Genomic DNA, 21,491 nt, shown 5'->3' with positions numbered 1-21,491 from the left:
ACAGTCACAATGAATTTTTTCACCTCAGAATGCACAAGGGCATTTAACTATACAATGGAAATCCAGTCCATAAAGTCCATCTGGGGACATATGTAATCACAATACTATGGATTCAAGCTTCTACTCTTAAATCAAGACGTAGGTAATGCTCAGTGTCACTCATGCCCTAATAAAGAACTAAGAACATCATGGAACCAACTTAATATTCAATATCTAAGTTGACCAACACTGGACACTGTAGTCCAGTCTTCATTATGGAATCTGAAGAAAGCACGACAGGCCTGTCCACAGCTGCGTTGGTGGCCATAGCCTGCAACACATTTGTTGCCATCCTCCTCCTTCTCCTCTGTCTAATCCTCTACCGAGCGTGCAGGGTCCCGTCTAGCCCCGAGAGGCTGCCGGTGCTGGCTCCGAGTGAAGGAGAAACCCAGCCAATGAACGAGCACAAGTACCTGTTGACCTCCTGACTGCAGGGGGATGAGTCAAATGTAGCAACGAGCGATGGCCTCAGTGCACTCCTCCACAGGAGAAGAGACTGAGGGAGCACTGGGACTGACTGCAAGCAATAATCTGGCTCGTCCTTGGTAGTTTTTAAAGTCAGCTGCCAACCTGATGGCAGACATGGCTGTGCCTCACAAAGATAAACTGTGGTGGAGAGAGGAAACTATTTTTAAGCAGCCATCACCTGTCAGATCTCGTCCCTGGTTTGAATGCTGGAAGAATGCTGATGTGAATGTATACATTTAACACAGACAGCTTGAAGAAAAGGACATGGACATGAGGATGGATGCAGGTTACACAGAGCGAAAAGGAATGATCAGTACAACAAAGAGCGTCTGGCCTGTTGTTGCAGGTTTCTAAATATATCCTCGTATTTCATACTCTCCTCTGAAAAAAAGAGAAAACCAGTCTGTTGCTGAGAACAGGGACTTGAGCCTGTGTGGAGTGTGTGTGTCACTGTCACTCATAAATACCGGCGATCTGTGAGGCATAGCGCCTTGCTGAGGGTGTTACGTAAGGACTAGAGAGGCTTAGTTGAGATTTGTGTCCTCTTCAATACGGCCCGCACACTGACATCTGCTTGTGACTGTCCGTGATGGCCCACTCACTCTGGACTGAATCAGAGGATGCTAACATACAGAGGGATTAATCATATGGAATCCTACAGATTGCAAACAGAGACTGTCCATTTTGCATCATTACTTAAGCATTTAACCTGTATCGCTGGCACTGCAAATTCAGACTCAAGAAGGAACACAATGGAGTTGAAAGATTTTAGGATGTGCATTTAAACTTACAATATCTTCAAGGAATTTAGCTGATATCGGAATCACAATAAGTAAGAAGGGTCTCAGAATACATTGGAGTTTCACATGAAAAAAAATATGGCTTGTTCAAGCTACAAGAATTTGAAAATTTGATACATCCCAGTTGTAGGACCAAGAATGCCCTGTGACAGTAGTTCACTCTGCAGTATCTTCTCCCAAACTACCATGGATCTGATTTAGGAGAAAACTGAGAAGAATGTTCTGAAAGCAACACATACACTGCTGCAGTTTACACGGGGATTGGGTAATTTTCCAACAAAATATGACATCAGAGTAATTTAAAAGAAACTGACTTAAAAAAACAGTCCAAAAAGTTTATCATAATTTGAAGATCAACTGTTGGAATTTATAGGCCCATTTTGTCAGGTATAAGGAGTATTGGAATCAAAGAAAAAAGATGCAGAAACATCCATGTGTCCACCAACAACAGCAGATCAGAATGTAATACAGCCATGAAACATGGTAACAAACCAAACAGAAGCTTATACTGCTCTGAAGATGTTGTTGGAAAGTCATTCTAGTAAAATAAATGAGATATGAACAATGAGAGAGTGTGAAAGTGGAAAAAAGCAACTTATAAAACCTGATCACAGAATAATAAATAACAGTGTTGCATACTGATTATACATAATAAAGTATAGGACAGTTGTCGCCCTATAATTGTGACCATTGTTTTAGAAGTGTTCTCTCTAGCCACCTGACCACTCTTGCATCCGATCTGCAAAAATGCAACACAAACAAATCTGACAAACAGTAGAACAAATAGTTCCTTGGCTAAACCCTGCAGTGTGCTTCCTATTACTGCAGTAATTAGGTAGCTGTCGCAGCTGTACACTCATTACTATCTCATGGCCACAATCATTTGCAATGCACTGTAAAATGAGGTGATTGAGCAGTCTTCTCTAACTAAACTTGTGGAGATCAAGTAATGAATCAGTCTTAAAGAAAGAGAGTGCTGTACGAAGGGGAAAGAAGCTCCCTGTAGTAGAGACCGAAAGAGAAAAAGCTTTGGACATTGTGACTGCATTTGAGTCCAGTTGAGCTTCAGAGCACTGGGTGCTTTACTGAAGGACAAAATCATTAAGATGGAGAGGGATGGAGAAGAAAAGAGGCAAAATAAAGACAGACACCACCATGACTCTAAGCAAAGTTCTTCCAGTGGATGGGATATTAAAAGGCTCCTCACTTGTCCCTGGACGACTGCCCAGGACGCCGTGTGCCAGCCAAGATAAGTCGTCTGGATATGGTCCACAAATGCTCAATCTATTACGCTAATTTATCTCCCCCTTCACTTGCAGTAACCCCCCCTTCACGTTTTAGCTTAATCAACTTGTACAATACATACGGAAGGGGCTTAATAAGTTCCTGCAGAAGAGGTCAGCCAAGTCAATGGAATTCTAGTGTTGCCTGTTTAATATGTATCAAGTAATGCAGTATAAGTAAATGCATTATTAAGTGAATATGAATAATTTATCAATAGTTTAAGACAGATAAGAAGAAATCATTTTTAATAAACATATACAAATAGTTTGCTTGTTATGTCAATGTTGTTTACTGTTTCAGACACTGAGCAAAAGAAATGGGACTTGTATGAGCAAGAGTAAAAGATTGTACCATGTTTCTGCGCTGGGGAGGGAAGCCACGGTGTCCATGTTAAACTGCATTTTGCTCTGGTTCCCTCAACAGACTGAGGAGCTTCTCCATCTTGGCTATTTCCACTTCTGGACCTTTAGGCAGCTCCTGACCCTTCTTAGCCTGCACACACACACACATAAATCAGAAATGACTTGACCTTATCTCTACCAAGCACTGAGAGAAACCAGAAACCCAGCAGGAAGTCAGTTTACAGGAGGAGAACAGAACACAAACAGGCATAAGCGAAATTATTCCATTACAAAATAATTTCTTTCCACCAAACTGTAAAATGTGCTTTGAAAACATGGAGCTACTGCCTAAAGGGCACTACTGCAAAGGGTACATTCAAACAGATCATCCAAAGTTTGTGGTGTGAGCATGTTGTTATTATTATTGGCACAATAAAAACCCCTGTGTGTAGAGAATCACAGCCACTTAAGAGCTATATAATGTGGCTCAACATTTGTCCATTACTGCAAGAGTTTATTCCACCTCTGTGTATGAATATTTACCAGACCTCCTCTTCAAGGCTCCTTTACTATCATTACAGGCTTTTGTTATACTGAACTGGACTTTGATTAAAGAAGCCTGATACAATCTTGCAGTTCAGCACAGCTTCACTCTTAATCAGGAAATAACATGTCTGACTGCTGGGACTTTAAGAGGCAGCTTGTACGCTTGTACCACTAAATTAACACAACTGTTGACATTCATATAATGGTACTACAATGTACTGGACATTCTGCACAAACATGATGGACTTCAGTTTCAGGGACAAAAAGCTCAGTTGCAATAATTTCACTGGGACACCCAAGAAAACTAAAATGGCTCAGAAATAGAAAAGGAGGCAGGTCGAAATTTGTTTGGGGTTTGAAACACAGACAATTAATGGAAGCATCAAGAAGCTTCCTGTGCCCTGGTAGACATACATTTTTACTAGTAAAACAGAAAAAACACAGGTGTGGCTAATAACAGTAATGAAGGCTCGTTACCACATAAGTGTCCCAGTAAGTCATGTTAAAAATCTGAATGGACTGCAGTCATTATCAGTCTTATTACTTACACCTGTGCTTTTCCCACTAAGACATCACAACGCATCTGCTGTGAAACAGGTCTATTCTGATCAAGTTCATTATTGTGTACAGTTTGCTCACATTGGAAAAATCACATTATGAAGCATACAAAAGTTTAAAGATGCCAGCTGGAACGGTAAAATGTATTAAGTTTTTTGACTGTAGTGTTGATGGAAACCCACAATGCAATACAGTTCCACAATACAGCAGAAATGTGCACCTTCCATCACATCCTGCAAATTAATCAGCAAAGCACATTAAATTATTTTGTACTAACAAGAACACAGCACTGTTAACAGTAGTAGTAAAGGTATAATAATGTATGTAATGTACTTTTTTATAATATTAGTATGGACGTGGGAGAGAGTGACTGTTTATTCGCAGCTGAACAGTTGGGGGTGACTTGCAAACTCTTGCTTTGAAGCTTGGAAATTTTATATTTATCTTTTTGTGTAGCCTTTTTGAAGTTTGAAATGGATACAGAGAGGGGGCTGATCCACACAGACAGCTGGGTTCCCTAAACGAATGAGCATCAAATCTTGATGCAACATAATATCTCTGCAATGATGAATGGCTCAATAAAAATAAAGTGTCCTCCACAGTGGAGAGAAAGGCTGACTGAGCACAAGTCAGCACTTAAAGAATAAAAACTTCAAAATGAATCAAAATTAAGAGAAAAAAAAATCTCTCAAGATGTCAACCTGATTTGTTTGCTCTAATTCCCTGTTTTTCTTTGCGGTTTTGTCACATCAGTAAAATGCCAGTCCTATTTTTCCGCTGTATAAAAGTAATGCATACAATTTCCCATTTGTGCTGTAAAGCCCAGAATTTTGTGTCTGCTCATTTTCAGGCACTCTACATCAATACAAATGTAAATGCTATGATAGAAGTTATATTCTGGGAGGCAATGGTGATAAAGAGACCATCACAAAATATTGCAAAATGCTGCTTTTACAATGCAACTGTCACTTATGATTTGTGGATAACAAAGAAAGAGGCCACAGAAAAGGGAGCAGATGAGATGAACACATTCACGTTGCACACAGCTGAACAGAGCAGTGTGATGTGTTGACACAGACAAGGGTCATTTTTTGCTAGTGGTCATCCAACAATAATGAGCATTTGCAGCGTTTGCCTAAAGTACACTAGTATGTGCACTTTCAGGTACTTAAAATGCATTATATGAATGGTGACAGTTTAAGACCAGATTCAGTCAGAAGGTGGCGACTACAAAAATTTGACCTCAGAACACTCTTGTTTCTCAAAACCTCAGACTTTCAAACATCTAAAATACAGAACTGGTGAGAAATGGAGGGTTTGGGCATTTGGGCCCATGCACAGACCCTCCACGGTAACATACCTACAGGCCTAGACAATTGTATGTGCACAGCATCACAGCACATTGACCACATTACCTCATTAGTGACTGTAGCCCACAGGCTTACAGCTAGGAAATAGCTGCTCGTTTCAGCACAGCGGACAATGCTCAGAGCATTTTAGAACATACAGAACATTGGCAATGTACATCCTGCAGTAAATTTCAGTTTTATGACACTTATAGCCAGAGTTCTAACATATGACCTCTCATTTTGGAAGATCAAAACAATTAATTAAAAGCTATTTGAAGAGCACCAGAGGACAAGAGAGGCCAAGTGGACTGGATTAGCGAGAGTATGAGAGCCAAGAATGTGGACTGCCTCGCCAACCTCATCGAATGTCTTTCAATTAGGTGAGTACGACACAGTTGTATTGCTGAAGTCTGGATTGTTAGGCTGCTGTGCCAGTGCTTTGGGTATATTAATGTGCTACCATGCCCATTGTGCTAGTTTTACTGGGCTGCTCTGACAATTTTATAAGACATATTATTGGTAATATTTGCTGTGGGTGTTTGTGTCTGATGCTTATTTGCCACGCTGGGTTCCAAAATGCTCTCAGTGCTGTCAGTGGTGCTGAACTGTGCAATTATTTCCCAATTGTACGCTTTAGGGCTACAGTCTGAGGTCACTAATGAGGTAGTACTTGGTGTGTGTGTGTGTATGTGTGTGTGTGTGTGTGTGTGTACATGTTATTAGGCTATGTTTAAGAGTGTGGTCGAAGGAGAACTGTTTATGCGTCTGCACCCAGGCGTGGCAATGTTATGTATAATGCACATAAACGTGTTGTGAAAATAAATACATATTACTCTAAGCATTAGAATTTCTTCTAGTTTACATGCACCAACATGAACAACACAGGAAAACTGGAGAGGCTGCAGAGCTGACTGTAAATGAGCCCTGATTAAAGTGTTGTGACTCAGTGTGCTATTTGGTTTCCTCCTGTGTTTAGTAGGGCCGTTGTGATTACTCCACAGCTCATTAACCATTGTCATCAGTGGCAACGCAGCCTTCAATGACTCATCAATTGTGAATGGACTAAAGTGGAAAATTTAGCTTTCTTTTCTTTGGGATTATTTTCCCTGTTATGTCTTAGTATTTATTTAAAGTTTGCCAGTATGGCATGGATTATGGAGAGACAGACAGTGGGATGAATTCTGATAAAGATCCATGCCCTTACCATGAATACCCATGAACATTAGTTATGTGGTAGACATATACCACTGGGGCACCAGCAGGCTTTCTTTTATCTCATTTTTCAAACTGATCTTCAGTAATATTCCCAATACATAACACATTGATTTTCTTCTAGTGATCTTCTGTAACAAGCTCAATCAATCACAATAACATTAAACGTCTCTGTGGCTAATTGTTAACTGGCCTAAATGGGCAAGGGAGAAAGAAATTCAGACAATTAGTGATGCTGATAATGAGCTGCTGAGGAGGCATGGGAGGGAGGGCCTGTGGCCTTCCTTCCATTGTTATTTAGTGAAATTAGCTCTAGGTCAGGACTCAGCAAAGAATGAATCATTTGATCTGCTTTCATTGATGTGGAACAAGTGGCAATCATGAATAATGCAAAGTTGCAAGCATGCATTCAGATTGTTTACAGATAAGATGGTATATAAGGTGAAAGAACACAATAGGCTGGTTAACACACACCTCTTCTTAGTGCTGAAAGTGGTAGAAAGTTGGGCACCTAATTTGTAACGTGGACAAGCACCATTTGTATGTGCCAATAAAGTCTAATTATAAAGACAAAGCAGCGAGAGAAGAAACACTGAATTGCAAAGCGGCTGCATTTGGAAAGGCAGGTTTATCTTCTTGCCACTTATAGACAGGCTTAAAACTAGTGTAGCTTTGGAGTAAATTAGCCCAAAGGATTGTAGTGTAATTGTCTCTGGCAAGACTCTTACCTTTGGTTTCTTGCGAAGGTTAGGGGAGAGTTTGAGGCTGGTGACATAGCCCCGGTCATCGCCCACTATGATGATGGGATAGATGGGATTAAACTCGATGTGAGTCAACTTGGTCTTCTTTTTGGCCACCACTGACTGCTGGCAGATGGCCTCATATTTGTTTATGTTGAGGTCAAAAACATGAACCTGAAAAAGATTAGTGATCACACCACTTAATATGCTTTTCTAATATATTTTTTTCTGACAGTTCTGATCCTCTAATTGAATTGACATTTCAGGAGTTTAGCACCACCTCAACATCACTGACTGAGGGTGTACATAAAAACCTGATAACACCTGACCCATCTTATCCACTGCCATATTTAGGCTGTTGGATATAAGTGTTCACATTATGCCTGCAGAGTAAGTAAGTAGAGGTAAAAAATCTGTTACAGAGTGCCTTTTTATATCTTGTGTGTGTGTGTGTGTGTGTGTGCTGTCTTTAATGCAAGAGGGAGAACAGTAGAGCACAAGCCTCTGCAGGGATGCAAGCCTGACCATCTGGTGCGAGGAAGGGTGTTCCCAGTAATTCAATGAGTGTGCACTTCTCCGTGTATGTGCGTATGTTATGTATGTGTGTATACTGGTAGCCCCAATACAAAATCATAGGCATCTTTATCCAGAAGGAACCAGATCACAGATATTCATCTTTCAGGCTAAGTGCATTTAGACAATCTGTTGACAAAAAAAATGAGCCTACTGCAAAGCACAGCCCACTCCTTTTACCAGAAAGATGACTGTGCCCAGGCCGCTAGGGTTCACAGTGTCTATGTGTGCCAGCACCATACAACGCATGGCAGTTATCACTTGCAACCAATCATCATATTCTAGCAGGGTATGACTTTCTGTAACCTCCAGTGTGTGTCAGTGTGTTTTAGTTGTTGATATATAAGCACTAATGTAACATTAGTCATGACTGATTATAGTACACACTGACTACATTTGTAATTCACATAAGAACTTGGAGCAGACACATTTTACTGTGCTTGAGTGATTGCCTATATATTCTAAAACCTATACTGTATTAAATATTGTATCTGTATATTGTATCTATATTGTAAATGTAAAACATTTGTTAAATTATTTAGCCTGTTTTTATTGCTTTAGGCTGATGTTGTTCAAGTACCACATCTAAAAACCTAGCGTGAGCCGATGCAGGTATACTAACTGAAATATGTAGCAGTCCATGTGCAGAAAGTTTAAAGGAGCTGCACAGAGAGGAGATATGGATTTTGAGACCAATCAGTGGGGGATATGCTTGGACTTCTCATCATTTCATCCTGACACTTTATTTCCTCAACAGTCAGCTCAGATGGAGGGGCAAGGACAGAGAGAATGACAAGATATTTGTTTGCACTGCACAACTCAGTGTCATTCTTACACCTCAGCTTGAATGCCAGGCAAGTCATTATCTTTATGAACACACATACACACGCACACACGCACACAAACACGTACGCCATTGTGTCCCTGACATTTTGCAGTGTGGCAGCAGCAGCGGCGGCAGGCCAGGTTGTCATCAACCGTATCAGTAAATACACGTCAAGGAGCACACAACTCATGCTGAGTCACTTGAGCTCCATCAGACACTTGTCACAGAAAAAATGACAAATGTACTGCAAAGAAGCTGCTATCCCGGGGAAGATTATGCTGATTAACATCATGCACTGCGACCGCACAAGCGAATGTGGGAATTCTGACAATACTCTGTTATTCTTCAAAATTCAACAGTGACCAAATGTCAAGAAGAATTTAGCCTTGTCTTTGAATGCTGAAAGATCTGTTTAGTGGATGCAGTTAATTATGCACATCCCTGTCGGGTTTAGAGGTGACATTTACACTATCTCAAAATTTGGCATTACAGTAAATACTATTATATCTATATATAAAATCACTCTTCATCATCATCATCTCCTGTCTGGACATCCAAGCTATTTTCACCCAAGCACATCTCTAAAATCAGTTTTGAGTTCAGCACACTGAGAAACAAATGGAGCAGCCACATTGACCTTGATTGTCTCCAATTTAATATTCTTGTCTTTCCTGCTGCTTAGAGAGGAGAGGATATTGTGCTTATAAAATGTATGCCAACTGATGAGCTTTTAATGAGTTTTTTAATAGCTGCTGAAAACTTCTTTTGATCCAGTTTCAGAGAATAAATTACAATACACATGAGATTTCATATGCTTTCTAGCAAAGTCATTTCATCTTATTTATTTATTTTTTGGTGGAAGATGTTCACAATTAAACAAACTACTGACTTTATTCTGGATTTAAACATCAGCTGTATGTACTGCCAGTTATTTATTTGCAACTTGCATACTATAAAGCATTTGATTTTAGTTGTTGAAATCTGAAGTTTCCTCACTTCCATGTCTTATCAAGAATCATGCTTGGTTGTGAAATATTCTACATAATGGTGCGTAACTACAGTATGCATTGTGCCTGTGTGGACTGAATCCTGGCATTGGAGTGGACATGTCACGCATACACATACACATGATCACACAAGGTGTCTCTCTTATTGCTCAGCTCTCATTTCCTCTCTGTCACTCTCACTCGACTTCACTTGGCACACTGGACAGGAAATGTGTCAGACACAACACTCTGGACTTTTATAGCGTGGTGCAGACTGGTGCGAAGACAAACAGATGGGGACAGCTTGCAGCCATACTAAGAAAATATGTGGAGATAAGAAACACGGCATCCACTGAAATTACTTTTGGCTGGAATCAATAACCACTGGCAGGGCAGGAAGCTGCCTTTGTTACAAGAAACCATGTTTGCACAAACTCTATTGCCTGAGGCTCTTCTGCATTAATCTGAGGCTTGCCCTTATGAATATAGTATGTGTTTAATCAGCTGAGACTATAACTATATTATAAGGATAGTAATGAAGTAGGTGGTAGCAGGTGGTAGATTGTGCAGCTGTTGGGAATCCAAATTGTTCTGTCTGAAGTGTCAAGCTCATGTTATTTTAGCTACACAGCAGATGTGTGGTGGTGCTAAGCACAGCCTTCAGACAAAGCATCCCATAAACCCTCACATAGGTCTGAGACTGGTTGTATAGTAAGCCTATACCTCCTGGAGCAATGAAAATATCATTTTTTATGTGTTTCTTCTTCTAATTCTACAATTAAAAATCTACATTTAAGATATATGTGATGATGATATACGACATTAAGATTAATCTAATCCTAAGGAGTATTCTGAAGGCCTAAACAAGCAAAATCTCTCAAGTCATGCTGTGGATTTCAAAATGTAAGTCAAAAAGGACACTTACTGTTCCATCTGTTGTGACAGCAGCAAATACAGTGGAGGAGTATGGAGACCAGGAAACATCTCCAACAGCTGCGTTCAGGTCAAAGGTGAACATTGGAGTGCTGGAAAAACACACAGAGACACAAGGTCACTTTTCATTATGCTGTGTCTGTAAAGAAAAATCCTCAGTATGACAGAGACTCTTTGCACAGTCTATCTTAATTTTTTGTCTGTTTCTGGATATAAAACAGTTACCCTTATTTCTGTGGTCTAGGTATTATTACATTGTGATTTCTTCTTCCTGGTTGCCAGTGGTGGAAAACCAGCTTTAGACTGTCTTCCATGGTAATCAGTTACAAAATGTCCAGAGACCAACGCCTCATCAGAGTCTGGCAGAGAACATGTGGAGATCAAACAGAGGGCCCCCGCACACTGTTTCCTCATGTTATTAACTTGTGAAACACCACTGGAAGCAAGATGAAGAGATGAAATATTTCTAAGAGCTGGAACCAGGCACATACACTACATGTCTTCAAATATTAAGGAGGGAGTATGTGTGTGTGTGTGACTGTGAGTGAGTGTTTGAGCGAGAGAGACAGAGTGAGGAAAAGTTTCTCTTTGAAAAGGTGGTGAAAGGAGTAGATTTATATACGTACATGAAAACAATTTCTGTGTGAATTTAGTGTTTGATTTACTGAGGCAGGAACTAATCATGCAACCAACAAATGAGACAGCCTTCTAGGCACATTCTGCAAGTGAAGCAGAGCTCAAAAGTCCCTGTGCAGTGGTATGTATATTTAACATCAGCAAGCTCAGAAAATAAATCAAAATGTAGTAATGATGACATCTATTATCAAGAATAAATTCATCACAGTGCTTTAGCAGCTAAGTAAATGTCAAATAGAGTCACACAAACACAAACAGCCTCTACAATCTACTCCCTCTCTGTTTGGACTGGACATGTGTTCACTTATTACAATCACTTATGTTATTAATCGGTTTGGAACTATTTCGATACAGCGTGATTGCATACTTTTTTGTGGTGGGCTTTTACCCTCTAACTGACATTTATTAGATCTCTAAAGAACAATTCAATTTTCTCTTACCCACCACAGCCTTTCTTAAAACATTCAAAGAAATTAGACAGGAGGTGGAGTATTTTCTGTGCAAAACAGACCCTTTTATGGTTATGAACCTTAGTAAACAAACCGAAAATGCAATTAACCACACTTATCATAACTCTTCCTGTCGTTTGCACTAGCCTCCCAGCAAGACGTGCCCTGACAGACAAACAACCTCCATGCTACTGTGTCTGTGTGATAAATAACATGCACCCTGGTAGGTGTAGAACACGTCTGAAATTAAATGCAAAAGGCTTATAAATCTAGTGCAGCATCTTTCACAAGAGGGGCTTTTTTACAGCAGAATGACACTGCACATACTGTAAATCCAGTCAGAGCTATTAGGATTCATAAATTGTGTCAAAGTTTATCACAGTGCTGAAGTGCAGAGTTATCAAGCTCACCTTTGCTGTGATTAATGGACTTGATGCAACTCTCTTCTATTGCTACAAGCCTTTCAGTTCGTTCAGGACTGGCTAACGTCATCTGACAGTTTTACAGGATATATGAGGCTCATTCGTCAAACAAAAGGAGCAGCCTGCAGTGTCAAGCTTTCATAGAGCATGGTAAAGAGTTTGTGAAAAGTTGTCTGATCCAGCCAGACCCTCTCCAGGAAACAATAAGGCTTGTATCTATGGGATGTTATGGATCATTTTTGAAAACCCTGTCTCTCATAATGGGCGGATGATTACTATCATTATTCAGTCAAGTTGCCTGTGCTGACAAGAAGTGGGAGGCACTGTGCGTTAGTCAAATAAGGCAGAGAAAATATGCTGGATCCACAATGAATATAGGAAGGTAATAAAGACTAATATACTGTAATATTATGGAAAGATTACAAGAATAATGATTATCTTGCTTCTTCAAAGAAGCACACAGAGCATTGGAAATGTTGCTAAGCATTAAAACATAAACAGCACAAAACTGCAGTCGTTAATCTATAAATAATCACAGCATTTACGTCCCATTAGAGGTGAATTACCAATGTATCTTACATCGTCATCCAGCCAGGTTACTTGACTTGAATACTACAACAAAAATCAAAACTAAACATTGATAAACAGTCAATTAAACTGAAATAACAACTAACAACTAGCCAACTGACCCTACATTCATACATCTTTTCCCCTTTTATTCAAATTTTGAAACAACCAAATTCCTCATGCACTGCAGTGCTCGTCGCTGCTCAACTCCCACTCTGTGCCCAGTATAGTGCCAAGTATACAGCCCTGTGTCAAGTCCAGCACATATGGAGTCATAAGCTCCCTTTTTTCACCCAGCATTGAAGGGGGCAGGAGACTGTGACACTGAGGATTTCAAGCTATTCCCTGGGGATGTCTCCCTCCTCTGCAAATGTGCCCCAGCCAAGTACATGATCCCTCAAAAGCTTCTCACAGGCCAACACTGCCAGTTGTGATTGATGTGTTACGACACCCAGTTAAGCCAGCAGTGTTGGAGATGGAAACCTAGGTGCTGTAATGGCATACAATTGCTATTAGTCAATAATTACAGCACAATGCCATGGTGCTAAAAAAAAATTCCATCATGTACACAACATGTTTATCATGGGCACAGTGTTTGAATACATGAAATGAAAAAAAAAATTGTAGAACTAGAAAAATTACAAAAAAATGGAAATGGCATCTGATGATGAAAGAAAACGAAACTTAATGCAGTCGGTGCCAAGCATCTACTAATACCTAGATAAAATCATTATTTAAAAGCCCTGATACAATATGCAGTGTGCAAAATGAAAATGTCAACAGTAGCTGTAAATAGTCAGTTATCTTACTTGATGGTATGGTCCCAGATCTTGACAGTCCAGTCTGAACTGCAAGAGATGAAAACCTTTGGGTGGAAGGGGTTCCACTTTACAGCATCCACTGCCATGCTGTGGGCATTATAGGTCTCCAGGAACTGGCTTGAGTAAGTCTTGGAGCACTGGGGAATAAAGGCAAAGTATTAATTTGGTTAAGTTTGGTTAAGTTTCACTTAATAATTTACTAGTTAATACAGCGTTCAGTGACTGAAACCACTCATTACCTACTGGGGTCACCTGCATCAAAAATTGTCAACAACTTATTGTATGAGCTTTTACAATACTACAAAATAAAGGGAAACAGAGGTATACAGCAATGATTAGCAAAAATCAAAGCTTTTAACTACCTATACCAAATATCCTCATTCAAGGAGAAAACATAAGAGCTTTAAATGAAGAAGTATTCACTGGTGTTTTTCTTGACACCTGTCTATTCTGTCTGACAAAGAAGAAAATTGTCTATTTTAGTCAAGATAAATTATCTTAAGTATTATTCCTTATTTCTGTTGGGAAGCATGTTTGTGCACTGGAAAAAATATAACTGAGTAATTTAGTGTTTTGCTATTGCACCTCCATAATCTTGAGACACTCTCTGGAGACAGATAAAAAAGAAGCATAGTCTGACTTTTAGTCCATTACGCGTATCAAGCTCCAAACACATGGATCCTTAACTTCCCATAATGCAACTTAATAGAGCTTTCTCATTATTTTGTGACATTGGCTTTTTGTTGAAAATTTGTAATCCCCAAGCCCAAGCTGAGATAACATTGGTGACATCACTGTGTCTTGACAAAGGTCCCTGCAGGCCACAGAAGACATTATACAACTGTTTCCCGTAGGCTGAGTAGCACTCTTCATGACTGGTAAAGTGATGAGGACAAAACTTGAGTTAAATTCTGAGCTAATTTTGTTTTCTAAAGAGGGGCAACTTGACATAATATACTTTCTTGAGAATGCTTTCTGTATCTGGGCACATTACATTTTCCATTGAGAGCTGATGGAACACTCCTGCTGTGACACCGCTGATTGGAGTGAGGCTAGAAGTGCGAAATTCTCAACAGTTTTTACCCAAAAAGAGTGATGCGATTCTTCATAGCTCTATCTTGAATTGCCCTTTACATTTCCGCAGTATGTTTGCTACTAACAGAGTAGGGTTTACAAAAATACCAACATGGCAGCAGAATTAGATTACAGGGATAAATTAAGTGGGTAATCAAGGATAAAACCTCTTCATGACTTGTGGGGTCAGCTGTTAGATTTCCAAGCACTGACAGTTTGATTGTTGACCTGCAGCTAGGTGAAAGATTGTTAATCTGTCCTCTCCTGGGGTCTCTGTGCCACTGAACCTTGAGGTGACAGATAGAACATATTTCATCACACATGCTGGGTGTATGTCTGGCAAGATGTCTGCAAGGAGAGCTAGGTAAGTAAGGTGATTGCACGGGAGTGTGGCAAAGGTGAGAGTCCTTTCTCTACTGCTACTTGAGACCTTTCCTTGGCTGTGTACCAGGTCTGGCACAAAGCAACCTGCTATCAAAAAGTGTCCAAACAAATAGGTGCAGTGAGAAAGACAGTTATGGATTTCCAAAGAGGTACATTTCAGATTTTCAGTACAAACTACAGCATATTGTATTAAAAGCTGTTTATGTGCCATGGTTCAACATGTCAGACATGTTCTTTTATCTTTTCAAATAAAGTAAAATATCACCCAGTGCTGTGGTATAGCTGTTTTATGTGATTTTAACTGTTTTTGATAGTGAAGTTCTTTACTGGGGCTCAGGCTATGTTGGGCTTGAGTGACACAAACAATATTTGCTAGGACATTAAATCAAATGTTGGTTTTGTTTTTTGCAGTGTAGGGTCTTAAGGATCAAATGTTGTTAATAATGAAAAAATAAGACAATTCAGCCATGTCCTTTATCTTTACAATATCATTGCCTGTCTGTGTGTGTGCTTAAATGAGTGTATTTGTGTGTGCTCTTGCATGCCTTAGATTTCTGCAGCCAGGAATTAACCTCACATAATCTCACTACCAAACACTGTATTGTCTTTAAAGCCATGTGAGATAGACTTCCCTCAAGCACAAGCTTTAATTTGAAAAAGAACAGCTGATTTGTGTGACGTGTGCATTAGTCAATGAGCTGTTTAAACACTTTTATGATATTAAATCAATACAATGTGAGGGCACAGTAACTGCAAACAAATTAGACTTTTATGAGTGTCTTTCTGCCTACAGTGACAAGAACAAGAACATGAGGAAGATGAGCATGGAGAAGGTGGGAGGCCAGCCAAAAACTACCAGCTGTCTGATGTGTACAGAGAGAGCCTCTGCTTAAGGAGACTCATTAAACGCTTAATGTCAAGCCAGAGGGGCTCCCAACGGGCTACATGGACGCACATAAGTGCACACATGGACAATCGCACACATACACCAACACACATAAACACGCACTATTAATGGAAATTTTATAGCTTGTGTAACCTCTGGAGTGCAAGCCCAGCAGGATATCTGTAAGTGCACCACAAACAAATTGAGTATCCAATTTTTAAGGCAGATACTGGGAGATGGTGCAAAGCCCATAGATGATCCTGATGTCATTTAAGGGTGGTAGAGGAAGAAAACACATTTTAGGAATAACGTTTTGCTGATCACCATCAGCAAAATTTTTGGATGAATTTTCAACAGTCATCCAAACAAACTTAACAGAGCCTTAGTTTTGGTTCTATAAGTACAATACCTTATGGTCAAATCTGGTGAGAAGAATGAAAAGTGAAGTGAAGTGTGAGATACTCAAGACCATCTGTGTATTAGAGATTCAGTCTAAAATGTATATAATAAAGCAAATTATAGACAACTTTTACTAAATGAAAACTGCCTGTATGGTCCTTTAAGATACCAAAATAAAGTAAATAATAGAATACATTATAATTTATTTTGCCATTTTACAGGCTTGTCAACTGAATAATTTACACACATACTGTAAAGTATGATCATAAATGACTGCCCTGTAATGTCTTTGCATCATAGATGCATGGACCATGGCCAGTATCTTGATGTTGTTGCATCACAAGTTATACTATCATTCCCGTCCCCACTGGGCATTTGACAGCCTAAGTGAGTCACATCAACAACATTCTTGGTATAATTTTAGATGTGACCTGTGTCATCAAGCCAAAACCAGCATGGTGGAAACCTTGATACATACCTTGTGTATTTTCCCCTCCTCAGTGCCAACTAGGAAGAGATAGTCGATCTGTTTGTGGAAAGTCAAACGCTGTACCACAAGCTGTGGACAAGAGGCATCAAGCACTTAAATTACAGACACCTGTGTGATATACTGGACCAAGAAAAATCTGATTCTGACATCAGGTAATATATAAAGTGGAGTGATTTGTATTTAGTTATAACTGTTAAAAATGGTGTGGGTACATTCTTTACCAATGATGGGCTGCTGTGCACCTTCTGGCCCCTCAGATACAGCACCATTCACTGACAGTCTGATAATGTCTGTAAAGACCAGCTCATTCTGCAAAAGTACACACACACAGTGATGCAGTTGCGGAAATATGCTAATTTTAAATAAAACAAACAAATCAAAAAGTACAAATTTGAACACAAGTTTACACACAAAGTATTTGATTAGCAAGCATCTTGAAAGTTTCATTATATTTGTATTCAGCTGAGATAAAAGATTACACTATGAGAATAGAAGCTAAGAGAATATCTGTATATAAGACCAGTATAATTTCTTGGCTAACCTTAACAAGTGTCCAAGACACAACTCGGCCATCAGATGACACAGAATAGAAATTGTGGTTGTTGTCCATGTCATCGTTCTGCCAGCGTACCTGAATGAAAGTGAGATTAAGAGATCAATAAATCTACTAAAACAAAAGAAAATAGATGGTGTGTGTGAAAAAGTTTTGTGCTAGATCAAAATAATATGTCCTTTACTCTCTAGCGCATGAAATTCTGTGTTTGATTTTGGAGAATAACTCATAACTCAGCATCACTGCATGCTTGTGGTTAGAGGGTTTGGGATAGCTCTAAATGGCTTCCATTAAACTTGCATTTGATTGTGCAAATGGAGACAAAACAGTTATGCAACAGTGGAGTGGCTGGAACTAGACACATGCGGTGTGGTCCCATCATTTCTGTCTTGTTCTCTAGTCTCACCTGCCAGACAGGGTCAGTGTGCTTGCCAGTCTTAGCTGTACTCTTGTACACAGGCTCCAGTCCTTCCTCTTTCAAGTTGTAGACAGCAACACATCCATCGTAGAAGCCCACTGCAATCAGGTGGGAATGCTGCTCATGGATGTGGAGGCACAGGACGCCAGAATTGGTGGGGTAGATGTACTCTGGAAAGGCAGAGTTCTTCAGTGAGTAGAAGACAAGCATGCCACGCCCCTGTTTACTGAAGTCATCTGGAGAGAGGGACAGAGGAGAGAGGATGGGAAATAAATGAAAACAAAACAAATATTCTTCACATCAATGAGATGTTCACATAACAGCTCACTGTCCTGTATACTTACATGAACCCATTCCCACAGCAAACAGGTCCTGATATTTGTTATTCCTATTAAGGACAGGTGCATTAATCAGTCATCTGCCCTTCTTGGAACAGCAGCAGTTGATATAAAATAACTGAAATGTAATCACTAACGGTAGAGGTATAAAATCACATCAGCTTTCCCCAGAATAATAATGAAGATCATTCTGGGCAAACCTACCAGCAGAGGGCAGTGACAGACAGTCTTTTGGCTTTGTCATATTGGAACTTCCACAAAGGGAGAAGGGTGCCCTCCTGGTCCCTGAACTCATCAGAGGCATCCTCAAAGTATTTGAAATCTGAGAGGACATGAAGGGAGGGCAGGGAGAGGAAGAGGAGAGTAGAGAAGAGAAGAGCAGAGTGTCTAACAACTTGAATATCAAATGGGACTGTAGTTTAGTTTTATATCATGGGATACATTTAATAGAACATACCTTGTGCTATGTCATCAAATGTATTCTGATTGACCATTCGTTCAAAGATCTTGGATGCTTTTCCCACTTTGGTGAAGTCATCACCCTGAAACAAAAACATGACAAAAATTTTGAAGGAAGCACTGCTAGAGGTATTGATTAAGGAACAGGAAAGTTGGTGAGCAGTCAATTTACCTGAGTCTCCATTAGCATCATCTTCTTCTTGCTTTTTTCATTATCTTTCTTTGATGGTATGGCTTTCTGTTTCTCTTTATTTTTTTCTTGTTTCTGCAACTCCTCCACGTACACATCATAGATCTCCCACTGCAAAGAGAATAGAGTGTTATTACAGACTGACCCATGTGAGCACATATATTCACTGATGCTCAGCAGTGTGAAAACAACCCTGGCCTAACATCTCTTTTAAACAAATCAGGAAATCCAGTACCTGATTAGCAGTGGCAGAGAAGATGCTGCGAGGAGGAGGTTCAGTCTGGCAGCTTCTTTCCTGCAGGAAAATAGAAATGACTCAACTGAAACTCTTGAGGCACTAAGCTATGAATATTTTATTGCAGTCACATCAATATGATGTTTTTTATACTCTCTAATATTAAAACTTTCCTTCTTTAAATGTTAGATATCTTAACCATTATGCAGATGACTAGCTATACTGCTCCTTCCTACCCTCAGTGGGTTATTGAGAGTCTGGGAGGCTCTCTCACTGAAGTTGAACTGGTTAGTAAGTTTTGGCTCCTTCTTGTCAGTTTTGGAGGCAACACTGTCTGGTCTGTCCTCTTCTCCAGCTTCCTCCACTTCCCCTCCATCCTCTACAGGTGTAGCCTGTGGAAAACAAATAACAAAAGGGAGTTTTATAGCGCAAGCCACACTCTTGACCTTTTGACCTTGAGAGGAAACACTGATCAACATGTCTTGATTGTGCATTGTTTAAAATGGAACATGAAATACTGCCCAACATAAACTGGTGGTCAGATTTTAGGTCAGCAAAAGATTTTTTACCGGAGTCTCTGGTTTCTCTTCATCAGGTTCTGCTCCAGTGTCAATTGTTGCCGTCTCTGAAAATATTAAATCATTACTTGACTGTGTAGAAAACGGACACATCACTTTTCACATGTAAACTCAGGACATTTCTTTAATTTTCTGGCACATGCTGAAAGTGACACCTTGTGGCATCAAATATGGACTACACCTGAAAAATATTTTAAAAACTTCCCACTACAAAAAATAGCAGAGCGTCTTCCTTGAACATCATAAGTGTTACTGTGCTCCAGAGACACAGAAAATTATGTAACATTTTTCAATAACTACCTTCAGGGAGACCCTCCTTGGCCCTCAGTCTTCGAGCCTCATCAGAGTCTTGATGCAGGAGACTGCCCTCCAACACAAAGTGAACAGCCATCTGATCCACAACACTGGTGGGCTTGTAAGAACGTTCCTGAGAAACACAAGAAGCATGAATGTGAGGAATAGAAAGTAGGGGAACAATTCAAATTTGTTTTGTTGTAAATATTATGTTAATTGACTACTGATACAAAACAAAAGTGAGAAACACTGGTCTGAAATAATGTACTGTCATTTCTTTAATGTAAGTAGCTGACAGGGAGGCAAGAAGCTCTACCTTTCTGATGAAACAATATATGACGTGAAGTGGTATCAGTGTTGTAGTGACGCTTGCATCGACTGTAAGTGCTGTGAAGTTAGAACTACTTACCTTGAAACTGTAGCGGACAATATTTTGGGGTGCATGTGGGTTGTTTGCAGTGAGGATCCTTGTGATTTCCTCTTTTAGCTCCTAGTGATATCATGATACAACAGCACAGGTTATACATGTCTGCCTAATTTGCCAAAAGTATTGAGGGCAAGGACAATGGCCTAAATGAATCATTAAAATTAACAATTCTAAGTAGAAAAATGTCTTACAGCCTCTGTGAGCTCCAGTTGATCTGCAGGTTTAGTAAGCGCTTTCCCATGAGACCATTCGTCCCATCCATCACCCGTATCCACGCCTTCCTCTTCATCCTGTAACATTACAGAGAAGAAAGAGATTTATATCTTGGTTAAACTGAAAATTACATCATGTCGTAAGAGCACGTGTGTTTCTCATAGTTCTCCCTGTTGCACCCAGATAACAAATTTCAGAACTGGTATCGGTTTATGGAACTTAAAGCACCCACCTTTTTCTTACTTGAAGCTTTTGTTGGCTTCGGTACCTTCTGAACATTTGAGCCCTGCGTGGAAACAAATGACGACCAACTAAATGGTTAAATGTGACATTAGCACAATGACAGACAGAAAAGCAAACGTTACATTAACTGTGCAACTTTTACTTGACTATTAAGTCTCTGGGACGTGGCGTCATCGTTTTATTAACTAGTTAGTTAGCTAAATTTAGCTGACATTTACCTTCCTCATGGATACTGCAGCGTTACTGTTAGGCACGGGCATTGCAACAAGAGTCCGGTTGACTAAAACCTGACCAACGGCTATTTGGTCTGGTGAAATATCTCGACAAAGAGTTTTAAAAGACAAACAAAAAACTTTTAATTAATTAGGCTAGCTCTGTAGCAGCTGCCTGCTACTGTATAGAAGTTGCCAAGACAACCAGTCCTTTAGGCCGGTCACTCAAAGAGGTCAAAGAGCCTACTGCGAGACAAGATAGTTCTCTCTCTCTCTGTTTTCTCCGCTAAATGTTCGCTCCTTTCCGATATCGGATCATTTTAGCATAGCATTAGCTCATGAATACATTATATTCGGTCTCGGCCACTCGCTGGGTTTAACTTTTGAAACGTCTTATTTATATACGTCTTATTTCTTATGTGTTGCTCCTCCTAAATGTCGGAGTAAAAAGAGCATTATGCTAGGCTGGGACTAATTATGTTACGTTGCTTTATGTTGAAGGGGAAAGAGGGAAATGGGTGTTAACACAAGCAAATATCTGGAAGCTA

At 39.8% G+C, this 21,491-nt stretch overlaps 1 protein-coding gene across 1 annotated transcript; it reads right to left on the bottom strand.

The window, feature by feature from the left end:
• Positions 1-2,808: 2,808 nt before the first annotated feature.
• On the bottom strand, positions 2,809-21,286 carry dnai1.2 (dynein, axonemal, intermediate chain 1, paralog 2). Its single transcript, XM_018700298.2, is given in 21 exon segments — positions 2,809-3,083; positions 7,326-7,511; positions 10,648-10,747; positions 13,539-13,687; positions 16,772-16,831; positions 16,833-16,852; positions 17,005-17,092; positions 17,325-17,414; positions 17,743-17,990; positions 18,099-18,142; positions 18,297-18,414; positions 18,550-18,634; positions 18,724-18,852; positions 18,977-19,036; positions 19,213-19,368; positions 19,546-19,601; positions 19,855-19,981; positions 20,258-20,338; positions 20,467-20,565; positions 20,721-20,774; positions 20,950-21,286. Coding segments are annotated over 21 exon segments (2,094 nt in total). The 5' UTR covers positions 20,992-21,286; the 3' UTR covers positions 2,809-2,981.
• Positions 21,287-21,491: the final 205 nt, after the last annotated feature.

The sequence above is a fragment of the Lates calcarifer genome, linkage group LG12, assembly GCF_001640805.2.
Source record: "Lates calcarifer isolate ASB-BC8 linkage group LG12, TLL_Latcal_v3, whole genome shotgun sequence".
Taxonomy (NCBI): Eukaryota; Metazoa; Chordata; class Actinopteri; family Centropomidae; genus Lates; species Lates calcarifer.
This window is presented reverse-complemented; position numbering and strand designations above follow the sequence as displayed.